This window comes from Sparus aurata, chromosome 23, assembly GCF_900880675.1.
Source record: "Sparus aurata chromosome 23, fSpaAur1.1, whole genome shotgun sequence".
NCBI classification, from domain to species: Eukaryota; Metazoa; Chordata; class Actinopteri; order Spariformes; family Sparidae; genus Sparus; species Sparus aurata.
The window spans coordinates 20,995,827-21,012,116 of NC_044209.1; the positions used below are offsets into that span (position 1 = coordinate 20,995,827).

A 16,290-nucleotide genomic window follows, 5' to 3' on the forward strand; every position below is an offset into this window, starting at 1 on the left:
TACCATTATTATCATCTTTTTAGTTGTTTTTCGTTTGGGCAGTGTCTGTCCTCTATAGTTAGGAGCTGATATCATCACTCAAAAGCAAAATGGGAAAAAAAGAAATCCAGGAAATTAGTTTTCTGGGGGCTTTCCAACATCACTAAATTGTGACACAGACTCTTCTACCCATTCATATACAGATATTAGTCGTGATAAATGACAGCCAGGGTGAAATAACAATACGAGGCTATGTGTAGCTAAGCTTGGAGTGTCGATACCATAAAATGGGGTAAAAACTGCCAAGATTTAAACGGGTTAACTGGCGGTGCCAACATTTTGCACTCCATCAGCTTTGTTAGAATAAAAACAAATGTTAAAAATAGGTAATAATCTTTCACAAAATCTGATAAAAGTGGATTTTCTGGTTGTAAGAGGCTTTTCTAGGACATGATGATACAGTCATGCTGCAGCTATAATCATCGGTAACAGCGTACATGTTGGTTAACACACACAAACACACACACTCCTCTCCTCGCTCCATCCAGAGGTAAAGCAGCACGTAGGAATGCAGCGACTGTCGGGGAGCCGGGCTCCTGCTAACACCCCAGCAGGGCAGAACAATAATGCTCTTTTAAACAGCTGAGAGCTGCAACCTGTTTGAAAAGTGGAGCTTTACGGACGTTACAAATGCTGACGAGCCTTTAATCCTGATGGCTGTCTGCAGCCGCGGCCCTGAGCCGGGCTGCCAAGGGGGAACCGGGCGAAAGTCAAACTTGCCCTGATGGTTTCCCCAACTCACCGGCCACACGGAGGGCGTGCTGCACCACCTCTGCAGGTCTAAATGCATCCTATGTCCTGTGAAGTAGACGCATGACGAGTGTACAAATATCCACCCAAAGAACACAACCGTCCCGACAACTGAGGATCCAAAACACAAGTTCAAATCCTGTACATCCCTGTGCGATTTGCATAACAAGGCGTTTTGTGAGCCATGAATGTGTGCGTGTGAGTGTGTTTGCACGTACCGTCAGTATGTGTGCTCAAAAACCAGTTCAGCACAACTGTTTAACAAGGCCAACAGGTGATGATGCAATGTCGGTTAAACAGGGTTTTCTACTCGAGCAGCAAAACATATTGTACTTTTCTTTCATGTAACGACACCTGGCTCGCTGCAGGTGATGCCTGTGATGCTAGTTTTAAAAAAAACAAGCCCAGGAGGAGCTGCAAGTTTCGGAATAACTTTTACAGGATGACTCGGTGGCTCTGAGTGGGCAGAAACACATGTAGCTTGTGTATGACGTGCTTAAATGTGTGGCCGGGGATTTTTCACTGTGACGCGTTTTGAAGGACGGGAAAGTACCAAAGAAAGTTAGATTAGATTTACATCCTATAACAACCAGGAACTTTTCTATGCCCTTAATCAGGAAGGAGAATCAAGTTTGTAACATAATACAGACATACAGCCATTCAACCAGTAATCCTGGCAATGGTTTATTTGAGCTCTTTTGCATTTTTTGGTTGGTTTGTAAGCAGGAATACACAAAAACTACCAAATGGATTTCCATGAAACTTGGATGTAGGATAGGTCTCTGCCGAGAAAAGACCCCATTCACTTTTAGTGTGGTTCTGGATAAAGGGACAGATTCAGAACTTTCTTTAACTCTACCTCATGGATCTTGATGGAAAATGTCAGGAAAGAAGAACTGTACTGACAACAAAAAAAATCCCCTTTATGCCAGCATGTTTTTCTATATAACAAAAATTCTTTTCAACATGACTTGATGTTTGGTTTTTAAACGTCTTTTACAAACTGCAAGGGTATTTTTCAGCTCGTCATTCCTGCTCTAAGTTAAGAGATGCAACACTGGAAAAGACAAAATCATGACAACAATAAGAATCAAAGACTCTGGATCCAACGGCAGCTCTTTTATCACAACTCTCGCCAAGAAATGTTGGGTCTCTGTGAGTATATTAAATGAAAAGTACGGTCTAGACCTGCTCCAACTGGTCATGAGATAACATTTGTTTTGAATTGACGCGATCTAAAAAAAAAAAACTGACTTGACTAGATGTAGAGATAAAAGAACTGTATGATGTCAGCATCTGGATAAGCATCAGTGACACAGTGTGAAGTGAAACTTGACATCATCAGTATGAGATGGTGTCTGCCAGAGACAAAGACAGAGCGGAGACAAACAGCTGAAGGCGTTTCGAATAGGAAAGTGCGAAACACCAGAGATTGAAGCTATAAGTCGGGTCAATGCAATGACAACGGGTACGTAAATGAGATTCACGACAGTTTCAACCGATTTGGAGCGGCTGCAGACGAACTCCTAATAGACCAGCAAGGAGAGGGTATCACACTTTTGCACAGGATTACAGAGAAAAGTGAAAATAGTTAAATAGTTAATGGTCCTATGAGCTGACGCCGTCACATTGAGTATTGTTGCGTCAAATTGGTGTCTTGAAACCATAGGCTTGTGCAGTACTAGTACCAGTGAGCAAATCTTCTTTTAAGGCACAGTCATCAAACTTTTTAAGCAGTTTTGGTCAGCTTTGCCAAGATGGCTGCCAACCGACAAGGCCTGTGAGTCTCGTCCTCCCCACCAATGAAACTCTCTCACTGTAACCGACACCTCTTTCCTTAAACACAACGGTGTACAGTGTGTTTGTCCCAGCTGTGTCCGTACAGCCTCGCTCTCTCCTCCCCCAACACTCACATTCCTGATTGTGGCATTTCTTAACTGTGTCAACGAGTCAAGAGGGGGGATGGTAACAACCTGGAAAAAAGGGGTAAAAAGGGGGGATGCGATATTCCACATAAATGCCCACGCCGAAATTAGATCATGTGGGGAAGTGATGCCCTGAATTCCGAGGGCATTGTGGGGGGCGGGGATGCACAATTGCACAGCTTTTCCACAACACCTCGCTAAAAGTGGCACTTAGCAGCCCCCTTCATCTGTCTTAAGCCACTAATTAGAAAGCCCCTCCGAGCAACGAAGAGGTCAATATGCCACTCGTACGAAATCACACGGGCGAAAAACACACGTCAGCTGTGGAATAAAAGAATGAAGTGGCATGGAAATCAACCTCAGTTTCATTCCATCTTGTATGATTTGTGGAATGTATCCTTAAAAATAATGTAAGATCCACAAGGAAAGGGCCTTCAAAGAAAGAAAAAGGTAGATAGTCCAATGTTTGAATTTAAAAACATGTTTCATCTTGCACTGATGGCTGTTTGCCTTGTTTGCACTACTTTTTTTTACCATTATGTCACAAACTGAAATCCAGAGATGCTAATCAGACTGTCACAAAGACAGCAAACATCAAATAATCTGAATAATCTAAATCCCAAGAACAGCCACAAATGACTCCACTACAGACACAATTAATGAGACACAAGGTAAAAAAAAGCTGCTGGGGATGTTCAAAGGTGACGTCATTCTCCATTATGAACACAAACAGATATAATCTAACTGTGCATCTAAATCCACCGACACGCACCAACGTCACAAAACAGTGAAAGTCCAACAGAAGCAGCCTGAAGGCAGCACGGCTGCCCGCCTGGAGACACTGAGACCTGCCAGCACAGAGTGGTTAACAGACTTCAAACAATGGGCTGACAGTTACACAGATACTCTGTTGACATGTGTGACTGAAACAATCCCACACAGCGGTTTCTGGACATGATTCTGCTGATATCACTGTGTGTGTGTGTGTGTGTGTGTGTGTGTGTGTGTGTGCGCACACGCGCGCACATGCGTGTGTGGTCTCATTTCTGTAGAGGTAGAGAAAACCCTGTGGGCAGCCAACAATATGTTTGCATCATCCTGTTAGTGTGTCAAATTTTATTGATCAATTAATAGCTAACAGCCAAAACACGTGTAGCTTCCAGCCTGTCCAACGGGAAAAGTTACAACTTTACTTTTAACTAATTTCAAAATAAATATTTAGAACTTGAACCGGGCATTTTTCCTCATTAGAGCTGCAACGATTAATTCATTACTGATTAGTAATCAACTATTTAATTTTTTTTTTTCCACAGTAATCAACTATTTAATTAATTGACAATTATTCTGATAATCAATTAATCAGTTCAATTTTTTTTTGAGGAAAAACTGTCCAGATTCACTGATTCCAGTCTCTCAGATGTGATAACCTTCTGGTTTCTTTAATTCATCTTAGAGTTGAGCACAATGCAAGACTTTTTGAGGACATAATCTCTGGCTTTGGTTGATCGTCGATTTCATCATTTTATATAATTTTATGGACCAAACTAGTAATTGATTAATTGATAAAATAATCAACAATGAAAGTAATTGCTAGTTGCAGCCTTAGTCTTGATTTTCTCACACTTTTCAGGCTAAACAATTCATCATTAGCTACTCACCTAACTATCCTTACATCCTCCAACTAAAACATTTAATTTGGTATCAATAACAATTAATCATCCAGTCATTTCACTGCTGACGATGAATCAATGACTCCTGCCACTAAAGGAAGTCCTTTGACCTCTCCTTACCCTGGGCTGGCGAGAGCTCTGGCTGTGCCCAGTGGGCATGGTGGTCGGCGTGGGCGACGACACTGAACCAGTGTTACCGCGGAGCACTGCCAGCCAGATGCAGCGAGGTTCGGGGGAGCTGCAGTCCACCCCCACCGGGTTCTGGAAGCTCCAGTCAGACCCGGCCGGCGCGGGGCATGGCAGCATAGCAGCGGGCATCGGGGCGTGGGGTTTGCTCAGATCCGCATCCCTCACTGCCCACATGGGCTGCACACACACTCACACACGCGACGGTCGTGGACAAAGTCCAGATGCAGAAATACAGATAATCAAGCCGGGAGAAGATGGGGTGGTTTTAGTGGAGCTTCTCAGTCCTCGTCTCCGGGCTCCAATCCATCGCTGTCAAAAAAGTTTAATCCCACAAGTTCCACATCACAGCCTCTCGCTCCTGTCCTCCGCGAATCAGCCTCTCTCACACACATTCAAACACTCTGAGAGTCCAGAGGAAGCAGAAGGCAGGCTCCTGGGCAGCAGATGGAGGAGTGTGTGTGGCACAGAGATCAGAGGTAGGTCTGGTTTCACTACAGACACACACAGAGAACAACTGACAGCGTCCCTCCCGTTGGTGTCCGGTGATGTTCTGCATACAAAGCCACTCTGTCCACCCCCAAAACACATACTGCTGTCCCAGAGGGCTGGATCCTCTGACTCTCCTCCCTCCCACTGCCCTCTCTCTCTCTCTATCTCTCTCTCTCTCTCCCTCTTTCCTCTCTTTCTATTTTCCTCCCTCTTTAGCTCTACTGCCAAACGAATCCCTTCATCTCACTCTCATCCCTCAGTCCCAAACTGTGACTCTCTCCACCTCATCCAAACTCTTGTCTCTTCTTTTCTCTTTTGCTTTCTCTTCCTTCCTTGTTTTTGTTAACCAATCCTAACAATCGCTCACTCCCTCTACACGAACCGGTCCGACAGTCTTCAGCCAACAACTGTGCCGCCGTACTGTCAACTGCAGTTTAATCCAGTGGACACCTCTGAGGGCCTGGAGGGGGGGGGTCCCGTTCTAGAAGTTAACAGTCCAGATGGAGATATCTCCTGTGGGCTGCTGTTGATAGGTTAAATCCTCTGTGGGTCTCTCTCGGTGAGCCTGGTGACTGCACGTGTGCCGCATGTGTGCGCGAGCGACACAAACACAGCGACAAAGCTGCGATCCCGTCGCTAAACTCCACAAAAGCCGGCCCTGCCTCTGCCACCTCCCCTCCAGCCAGAGGGGAGACAAACAAAAAAAATAAAACAGAGCGAGAGAATGAGAGAAAGGGGCCAATTTCCAGCACAAAGAGAAAAGAAAACATTTAGCTTGCTGCTGTGCTCACTGTTTCACTCCCTTTCTCTTCAAGAGGGAAAAACACAGTGGAGGGAAGATGATAATCAGAGGAGAAAATGGAAAAAGGATAAAGAGGAGAGCGCTCTCAAAATAAAACTCCTGGATGTCAACATGACCTCTTTATCCAACTCCCTCACACACTAATGCAGACACACACACACACCTCTTCGCAGGATCCTCCCATTCAGCACAGTGACACCTAAACACCACGACACTAAATCAGTCAGAGGGTGACCTCCCCTCCCCTCCCCTCCCAGCACAGTTCTCACCAAACAGCCAGGCGTCCAGGATCCGGACAGGAGCGGCAGACAGGTGACCATGTTGTTGCAGATGACTGACTTTCACCCTCCGACGCTGTTAAACACGCCACACATCCGTTACCGATGAGGTTATACAGGTTTCACCTGCCGCACAGCGGGGCAAGTATCAACTCGATCGGCCGCCATAGACACAGACTGTACCCTCTGGATACGCTGCGCTTTGCCTATTAGAACAAACACTGCAGGCTGGGATACGGCTTGTACAGAATTAGGGTGTGATAAAAGAAAAAAAATGTAATCTCAGGCATCATGCTGGAAATATCCACTATTGTGGAAGATTTTAGGATCTAATTTTAAATTTTTCTTGCTTGATTTCATAATGTTTTGTTATTTAGAGGGCTACTCCTGCACCTGCTATTTATCAATTCAAGTTACAGATTAAACAGAGGAAAAATCTAACAGCCACACTTGAAGGTGGTTTGAAAGTCCACTTGTCACAGAGGGGAGAGAGACTTGATAATTGCTTAAAAATAGGAACACCAGCACATGTTGTTTCAGTTTCCCCTGGAAGGCATTCACGGTGTTGTGCTCAGTCATACATGTCAAAAGTGAAAGAAACAGTTGGGAAGTTCGAACCCTGTTGCACCTTCGCACAGCTGACCAATTATGGTGCAGAGCTGGTGTGAATGCCACGTTGTTTCGGAAAGTTACAGAAAATACACTGCCGCCTCAAAGGCTACCTAGAGAGCCTTGCACTGCATTCTGGCAGCGCTGGGTTGCATTTCAAAAGACGAGGAATCACATTGGTGGCTCCTCATTTGCTCGGAGTTGAGGTCTGCGTTACTTTATGCAACACAGCGACTAGAGACACCCAACAAAGTTCATCTTTTGAAACAATTTAGGTAATGCAATTAAGGTGGAGAAATACATGTATTTATCCAATCAACAACTTGGAAAGTCTGAAAAAATGTTGTTGAACTGACTTCCTTTGACAATGAAACACAGCGGAAAAAGGTAAACATTGGGTTGATGGTTTGACTTTTAGCAAAGTTTCCTTTGCTCTTCCTTGTCACTGAAACAGGTGTCAACATGTTTAAACACTCTGAGCGTTAAAATGGCAGGCGAATTCTTTTTGACGTCCATGTTGTTCCCGCGTATGCAGCACTTTGCTATTGTATGTGTCCGCAAGGGTGTTTTTGGATGCTGTGGTGACGCTGCTTCTGAGTAAAAAGAAAACCACCCTCCAACAACCACACAAACACTTCCTGGCTGCACCTGATTGCATGAACACCAGACAGGATCAAATTCAAATCAGACCAACCTGATGGAAAACGTTCTCTTCCACGACAAAAATAGTTGATTGCAGTGATTTTTACACCAGAAATAATTGTGCATTCACGTGCTCCACTTGCTGAGTTTGAAAGTCGTTCTTTAGACTTCGGTGTGTTCATGTACGTCAAGTCGGAATGTGGGACCAACATGTTTCTGTATTTGAGTGACAAGGAAGAGCAAAGAAAACTGACTGTAAGCCATGAAATACATTTCACAAATATGCATGCTACCATCAACCCAATGTTAACTTTCGTCATATGATATCAACTGCACAATTCATGTACCAACGTTTTTCTCAGACTTTCAAAGACTGCTGTTATCTACACTTCCCATAATGCAACTCCATAATGTATTTTGTTATTTTGAATGTGCGCCCATTCCATTAAAGATCCATGCCACCAGACTTTCCAACTAGGCTTTTCCTTTTAAAAACAACTCAAAACAACTCAACTGACATAGTTTTGGGTTTTGAAGTACCCCTTTTTAAGACATTATTGTTAGCGGATGTGACTGAGCAACACACAAACAGGAAAAGGCACACATGTGAACCGTATGAAGTGCTGACTTCTTCTTCTTTTGACTTATGTGATAAAACCACTGAAATGTTTCAGAGAAAACGGACACAGTTACGATATCGCCAAAGATTTGCGAACAGCGGCTAGCCATTAAAAGTTACTGATCGTACCAGACCGAGTAAGTACGGGTGTGCCTGACTGCTCTTTTCATCTGCGCGAAGAACATTGTGTTGTTTCTCTTCTCAAAAGCAACACAGCGTCACTTTAAAGCAACTTTTCTGCTAAATAACAGACTCGGTCAGCGTGGATCCACACTTTACTTCATCCCTGGTTTAGATAGTTTATAGAGTCAGCACACACTTTCACTGATACACACACGCACGCACTGTTTATGTGTGAACACAAAAGGCTGCCTCTCCCGTGCACGCACACACACACTCAAGCACCCGCCACATGTCGCACTGAGTCACAGCTGAGTATAAATACACCAGCCTATGTAATTAGGGTTCCTCATAAAGTCAGGAGGCTGTGGCTGTGGGGGGTTTCTCTCTCTTCTCTCTCTGCGGTTCAGACCAGGGCTCTGGGTTCGACGCACCGCCAGGCGGAACCGCCCTGCAGAGAGGAGAGTGGATCACCGACGGGCGGCGGGAGGAGGTCCGGTACTTCTCCATGCAGGAGGGGAGAGATGTGAGAAAAGACCACACCCGAGGAAAATCACAGACGGCTGCCAGACAGGGGTTTAATATCTGAAAATACACAAGCGCTCTATTTCACAGTGGCACCGCTGAGTGGGGATTTCATATCACATTTTTCACAATAACAGTTAGTGTTGGCGAGGAGAAAGCAGCGCCTAATTTGGAAACAAACGGTCTCTGTCTGTCCAGCTCTCTCTCCTCCTCCTTCTCTCTTCTCTCTTTCTTCTTTTCACGAGCCATGGACGCATTTACAGAAAAGAGGAGGACGAGCGTGGAGTGAAAGGAACAAAGAGGCGTTGAGTTACAGTTTACATGGAAGACACACATGAAGAGTTGTGACAATAGCACACCTCCCACCATTGACCCACACTGTCTACTGTTCGGCTGAAGCATGCCTGAGCAGGCCGCACATCCATCACCTGCATGTGGGCTGAATGTACATCACAGGAGCATACCTCCCTTATCATACTTGTAACCCTTTTGATTGCTGAGTAAACACTGCAAACCGGAGACGACGCAGATTTCATAACAGAGGTTTTTTTCATCATGACTTGGCAGTACAAAGCTCCAGAAGTCAAGAAATCAAAGGCCGCCACGCGTTGCTAGTCTCTGAAGAGCGATGGCTCGTTGCCCCCTCCGCTCTCTGATAACAAACAGTGGAAAAGTGAAAAGGGTGAGGAGGGAGGGAGGGAGGGAGCACGGTTGTCGGTGTAACGGACAGATTAGTTTGGTGATACGTTTTAATCCCCTTAACACTCATAACATGTACCACGGGCCAAAAGATTAACACAGAGAGTCCTAAACCCCTCTGTTTTTTTCCAAAACAAAGTTTTCCTCCTCTCCGCTGCGCCCTCACATTAAAACACAGAGGTGTGAGAACGAGGAATAAGCTGAGGCTTGATGGGAAATACACAGGAAAGAGAAGATTGAAGAGTTTCAGGTTGCTGAGTGAGCGTTTAAGTTGGCGTGTCACAAACAAACCAGGCTTGCAGACACAACTATGGGGTGTTTTCTCTAAACACAGGCTGTGGCGATTCAGAAAAAGTACAGACAGGGTCAGAGCAGGACAGGCTCCTAAAAACTCAAACAAAAAAAAAAGCCTAGAAATGAAGGACTCCGTTAATACCAGAATCTGAGGCCTTTCAAAGAGGAGTTAAGAAAAGCGTCCTCAGCTCGGAGTGTGAATCCTGTCCCCTACTGGTGAGAGAATCACTGTACTGACTCAACATGTGGCAGGAGAGGTTTCATGTGATGGAGCAGCGCCCACATGACATCTGTGTCATCACACCGCTGCTATAAACATGATGAGCTATGCAAACGAGACCAGAATATTCACGATGCACATCTTCGAGACAAGGACTGTTCGATTCCACGATACTATTATTTTCACTCATCAAAATAAAAGTGTACAAAAAGATGTTGAAGACAGGCTGAAGCTTCTGTTCGATGGAACAGGGCAGCCTTAAAAAAAAAAGTCATAATTCTATATTTCTTTCAAGTTAAGTGAGAAGCATTTGATTTTATCGAAACACTGGAATGAGCAGATGCAGAATATATGAACCTGTGTGCGTGTCTTACTTCAACAATGCTTGAGGGAAATTTAAGGAGAATCTTTAGGGTTTTTAAACGGTTAAATTCTAAGTGATCAAGCCTGAAAAACTAGACATTACATTATCACTTTATGCTCAATTCTACAAATGCACTGTGTTCGGTCTGTAAAAAGTATTGATCTTTGATGTCTACTGATGTACAGCGATGGAGCCGACGTCTCTGTCTAGACAAACATTATCAATAATCTGGAGAAGAAAAAAAAAGTGGGCAAAAAAGACGCAGCTGTTTAAAGCAAGTTAATTTTAACTTTAATCTCCTGTAAATCCCCATGTCACTGAACCTATAGTCCTACTTGGCTGGAGACAGAGTGTAGTTACCACCCAGCAGCCACTAGAGGGCAGCTACAACCCAGAGTCAGGCAGCAGATGGGTGGGGAGCAGCCCCATTGAGCGCTGGGACACAGGAGAGAGCAGAGGGTGGGGACTCTGCATGCAGAGACATACAACTACACTGTTTATGCTGCGCTGGCTGGCACAGGGATGTGTTTTCAAGGTGATTAAGGGCAATAACTCGACCTATGAGCAGTTATCTGTGCTCTTATGTCACGTACTAATGGATAATATGAGAGTCTGGGGCCGGAGATCACCAAGGTCACACCTGTTGTGGGCTTTGAGGTGGAAACAGTCTCGGGAAGTCCGGAGACGGGAGCAGGTGGACTCGGAGACGAAATGTGCGAAGGTCAGATTTCCCATCAGCCCACAGCTGAGGGGAGCCGGGTGGTCTTCCCCACTCCCTGACTGTCTGACTGACCAGGACTAGATACAACAACAAAAACAATGCACAGATTACTCCTGACTGCAGGATTAGAGACGTTAAAGCAGCCCACCTGGCCCCTCAGGAAGCGACAGAGCATCAATCAGTGACAGTTACACTACTGCCGAAAAAATTTATAAAATAAGTAGTCAATGTCAGCCTGTCACAGATACAGTATATACTGGTATCAGCACCTGTTGAAAACGTTTTGTTTTAATACAGAAAAGGGATGCTTAGTATGGTGTCCTGACAGCTCAGTTGGTATGCTGACTTTGGTGAACTGGGGCTTTTACCCATCTCTCTCATCCCTCTTCCTGTCTTCTCTCTACCGTCTAATAAAGGATCATTAAAATCTGTATGTATAAAAAAGAAAAAGATGCCTGAGGTAATTTAAATGATCAAATTGCCAGTGAAGTTGTAATTTTCAACAGTTTTCAAACATCCTCTCTGTATTATATATCTCTAAGTGTTCGATAAATGGTCGGGCTCTAGCTTTTAATAATTACTTGACTGCTTAAGTCGTTAATTAAGCAAAAATTACAAACATTTTGTCGTTTCATGCTTCACATATGTGATATTTACTGTTTTTCTGTTGGTTTTGGACTTAAAATATGCGTCAAGCCTCTGAAAACACTTTCAATTTTCAGTTTTTATGACATTTGTGGACAATTTTAAACAATGCTGAAGTATTTTTATCTTGTTTTTTCAAACAATGGTTTAGTGGTCTGGTCTGTGATGTTAGAAAACAGTCTACCACGGAGTTCATGCTAGCATCTTCAAATATTTTGTATTGTTCGACAGCCCAGAAATGTATCATTACCAAACATCACATATATTATACATATTCAGTTGACAGCGATGAAACAGAGAATCCTCTCTTTTGAGAAGTTGAAACCAGAACAACAACGGCTAAAGAAAGAAGTGCTCAGATAGTTGAAAAAAGAAATAAATCCAAGGCACTCTTCTGGCAAAAAGGTTTAAAAAGGCTTTTATTGAGAGGCCACTTCATGCTGAAATAGTTATAAACATTGACGATGCATGTTAAAAATGAACTGAGTAGCAGCCCACGCATAATGGATCAAACAGCCGTCTTCAGGGCATAACCCTCGGCACAGTTTTAGGCTAATTGTCTGATCTGTTTCGAGACATATTAATGCTGAAAATAATCAGCCCTAATCTTAACAAGACCACATACACAGTGTATGTTGGCTCAAGCTGACTGCGAACCAGCCAAAGGACAAACAAATTAATAAATAAATAAAAATCGCGTTTGGGATTTATTACACAAAGTGATTGGCTGACTCAGGAGCGTCTCCATCACGCTACATCTGCAACAAGGGAACGTGGGATACATGAGTCAGCCGGCCAGCCAGCCAAGCATCTACGTGGGCAAAAAAAAGAAAAGCCAGATAGAGTGAGGAGAGGGAAGGAGAGCACAATGGGGGGGGGGGGGGTTCACAGATGTTGGAAAGTGAACACCAGGAGGATAAAACTTACTGCAAATGAAAAAAAATGAGGGCAGAGAGTGATCCAAAGCAGACGCCAAGGAGTGACGACGCTGAAGGGAGCAGATGGCGAAGAGTACACATATGTACTCACACATACACTCTAATTACCTCCCATACATCTCCTCCTCATCCACAGACATTCTTGGGCTTGACTGCATGACTGAAGGCTAAATGAGAACACATTAACACACATTTGCTACCATGCGTGTCGGTCACATTCGGTTGAATCTTGGTATGTTGAATTATTGAACACTAACGGATGTATACGTTGCATCTGAAGGCGCTGACCTTGTTTCATACGCCTCAGCTGGGCAACATTTCATAGTCACGAGAGACTCACGGGTCCTGTCAAACCTGCAAGCATGAGTGTGCGAGAGGCAGTGATACAGATAGAGCCGTTATGTCTCCCTGCACAGTTAAGTGGAGAGATGATGCTCCACTTTAACCTGATTAGCAGGGAGTGTCTCCTCCAGAGTCGCACTGAGGCCCAAAAGAAGAGAAAGCTGCATGTTGCACTCAAGTGTTCTTTTTTCTCGCAATCGCAACTATTGATCGTTTTTTTTCTTCTTTCAGGTATCTGCCTCTGAGACGCCTGCCGCTACCCTTAATACTGATGTGTCATAAGAATGTCTATGTGCAGCTGAAAGTATCAAAACAACACCTAAAAAAAAAACCAGCAACATGCATGAAGGAAACTGGCTCACAGCGAGGTCTGTTATCATTCTCAGTAACTATGCAAAACAGATGAATATATTACAAAACTTCAGCAGGTTAAATGCAAATAATGCCGATACTGGACTTTTGAGGTTGACACTTAAACTAGGGACGATCATGCTCACGTATCGTCCCGTGATTTACATTTCTACACGAGACCACATCCATCTTCAAACTAGGCCTTCATGTTGATCTCAACTGCACACCTGTGAAGTTTCCCGAGCCTTATCTCTCACGGCTGTGACACTATCGCACCGACAAAAATCTGACCACGGACAGACAGACGAGCTGACGGCGATGACTAAAACTGGCTTACAGCGATCTACAACTTAACAAGAATGTTCAATTTGATCTCATCTACACACACTTTGGAGGAGATACATGTCTTTGGTATTTCAGTGCTGCAACACAGAGGCTTACATCCATCAATAACAACATCTCTGACACTATTTGCATGGACAGACACCACTAGAGGTGAGTGGGAAAAAAACGCTTTTTTCCTGTTAGAGCCAACTTCTCCAGTCATTCTGGCTGCCTGCAACAAATGCGGCCATTCTGCCGGCTGTCAGGCTTCATTTTGACACCCGTCTTCCACGTCTTATCACAGTCACCCATCGCGCATCACCTCCATGCTGACAGTTGCCATGAGAACCAACAAGGTGCCTCTGTCGGAGCATGAGAAGAAAAAAAAACCCTGCGGGGAGACAAGTTTGACGGCAGAGATGTTTACGCTCATTATGGGTCCCAAATTGGCTTTCACAGCTGATTTTTCATGAGTGTGAAGGTTGAGGACTTGAACCTCCTACATTGGTGCCTTTGGGATCGTTTGATACATGATTGATTTTTACGGCTTCGGTCTGGAAATGAGCAGCCAGTCAGTAAAACTCGTGTCGTGAATTTAATTCGGAACAGCAGCAACCAGCGAGCTGCGTGAGAGCCTGTAGATCCAGCTGATCGCCAAGAACTCAAAACTAATTTGTTTCGGTCGAAGGTACGATATCTTTTAATCGTGCGTTCAGTCCTGCAAGCCTGTCCTCAAACATGGACACACAACGGCCTTCCGACTGCTGTTTCTGAGGGCCACCGTGAGGCGGCAGCCGGGTTTCGTCAGGTAAAATCCCAGCTGTGCTTCCTCTCGAGCACATCTGTCTCCTGATGTATATCAAATATACCAACATAAGGCCCAATGACGACATCTGGCAAAGAGCTGCTCGTCTTGCACTGTACTCCCCCGCCTCCCCTCTGTACTGACCACAACCGCTGGGAGCAATCAGAGCGTCACGTCTGAGCTCCGCTGCAATAAGAGCCAACCCCCCTCATTCCTTTTTTTTCGTCTTCTTCTCTTCTCTCTCTCGTTCCTGGTTGTTTTCAGGAGCAGCAGAAAACCACAGGGCTCCAAGCAGGCCTCTTCACCCCCCCCCCCTTCTCGTCTGGGCGAAGGACGGCCATACTTGGAGCCCCCTCTTTTCTGGCTGCTTCCCTCCCCCCTCTACAAGCCCAGATGTCTATATTTAGCTCATCTCTGCCTCCGTGTAATTAACAGATGAAAATTATAACTTTGGGGCTGGAAGATGACGTCATTGTTCTCCTTGGATAAAGTCGGAGCTGGGCCCAATTGTGCGTCTCAGCCTATAGGCCCAAAACCAGGCAGCGCTCCAACATTTGGGGCGTGGTGGAGGCGATGCTGAGCCAGGTTGAGGGGGAAAAAAAACAGAGAGAGCAGGACTCGAGAATGGAGGCAGAGTGTTTATTAGAGCAAACGAGATGGCCTGCCTGCCTCCAACAGGAGTTTCCATTTGAGGTCATCTGGTTTTTACATTCCTGCCATGCACCACCGCTCACACCACGCTGAGGAAGTCGTCCGGCGGTCTGTGCGCACAGGATCACACAGGCCAGAGATTCTCAAAGTGGAGTCCGCGGGCGTGGGGTGGCCATTTAGGGACCCTTTGTGTGAACGCGATCACCTCGGAATCTGTGATCAGATTATGCCACAACAGGATCGGTCAGGATCTGGTGTTAATTAATGATCTGTGCTCTTCTACACATTCATATGTTGAAATAGTTTAGGCAGCTGTTCTGAGAGTAAATAGAAAAGTTGTCGAAGGTGAAGTGACTTTTTCCTACTTTTCGACAATTTTCACAATTTTCTGGCATTTTAGAGATCAAATCGATTAATCGGGGAAAATAACCGCCAATGAAAATAATCTTGGACAAAGACTTTCCAACATTGAAACAACTGAGATGGTCCCAAATTCCATTCTGCGTTCCAGCCCTCATGACTCCCTGCAGGCTCACACTGACCTCTTTAAGTGCTGCACAAGCGGTTGCCAATGGGCACAACATATTCACACAACATTAATCAATTACCGCGTGAATTTTGGGCCTGACAAATCGCATCTTCTCCCCTGTGTTATCAACATTTTCTCCAATCTGGAAGCTCAAAGCAAAGCCGGTCACATGAGATGCAGCACATATAAAGCATGACTCTTTTCTCACATTGCGTGGACTGATAAAACCTGCCGATCTGGAGATTACATCCAAAATGTTTCTGACCTTTGCACCCCTCTTCCTCCTCCTCCTCCTCTCTTTGTCATTACCCAGTGGCACAAAGATGGTCTACAGATACCGCCTGGCATGTTTTGAATACAGGGGGATCAGCCCAGGGTATCGTTTCATCTGCCTGCCCTTTCCTGTTGACACACTGCCGACCAGGGCAACGTCTCTAGAGGACAGAGATGCTGCTGGTGTGCTCGCTGTTTTCTGCCCTTTCTGTGTTCAATGTGCAGATGAGATCCATATGCCAGGTTGACACTGATGCCTTTTCTGCATCTTTACCCTCTGTCGCTCTCTATTAGCAGCCTTTGAAAGGAGGAACTTGGACTCTGAGATTGTTGACCCTGCAGACGTAAACTGTCCTCTGTGGTCTTCATGACTTGTTTCACCCCAGAAATAAAAGGTCAGACCTCGAGGGATCGTGGTGGGTCTCGCTTGTCTCCCTGTTATGGCTGTCACGGGGATGTGACACGCACACATATGCT

General features: G+C 45.0%; 1 protein-coding gene across 7 annotated transcripts in view; it reads right to left on the reverse strand.

The window, feature by feature from the left end:
* arhgap23a (Rho GTPase activating protein 23a) overlaps positions 1 to 16,290 on the reverse strand; it is a 73,748-nt gene that overhangs the window by 33,351 nt on the left and 24,107 nt on the right. For 2 of the 7 annotated variants that reach the window (XM_030407550.1, XM_030407552.1), the window contains exon 1: positions 4,505 to 5,668. The exons of 2 other annotated variants lie outside the window; for them this stretch is intronic. In XM_030407550.1, coding sequence (XP_030263410.1) covers positions 4,505 to 4,747 — 243 coding nt within the window. In that variant the 5' untranslated portion in view covers positions 4,748 to 5,668. Of the gene's footprint in view, positions 1 to 4,504; positions 5,669 to 16,290 lie in introns of those variants that run through there. 3 more of the 7 variants (XM_030407551.1, XM_030407553.1, XM_030407555.1) reach the window with 2 other exon arrangements.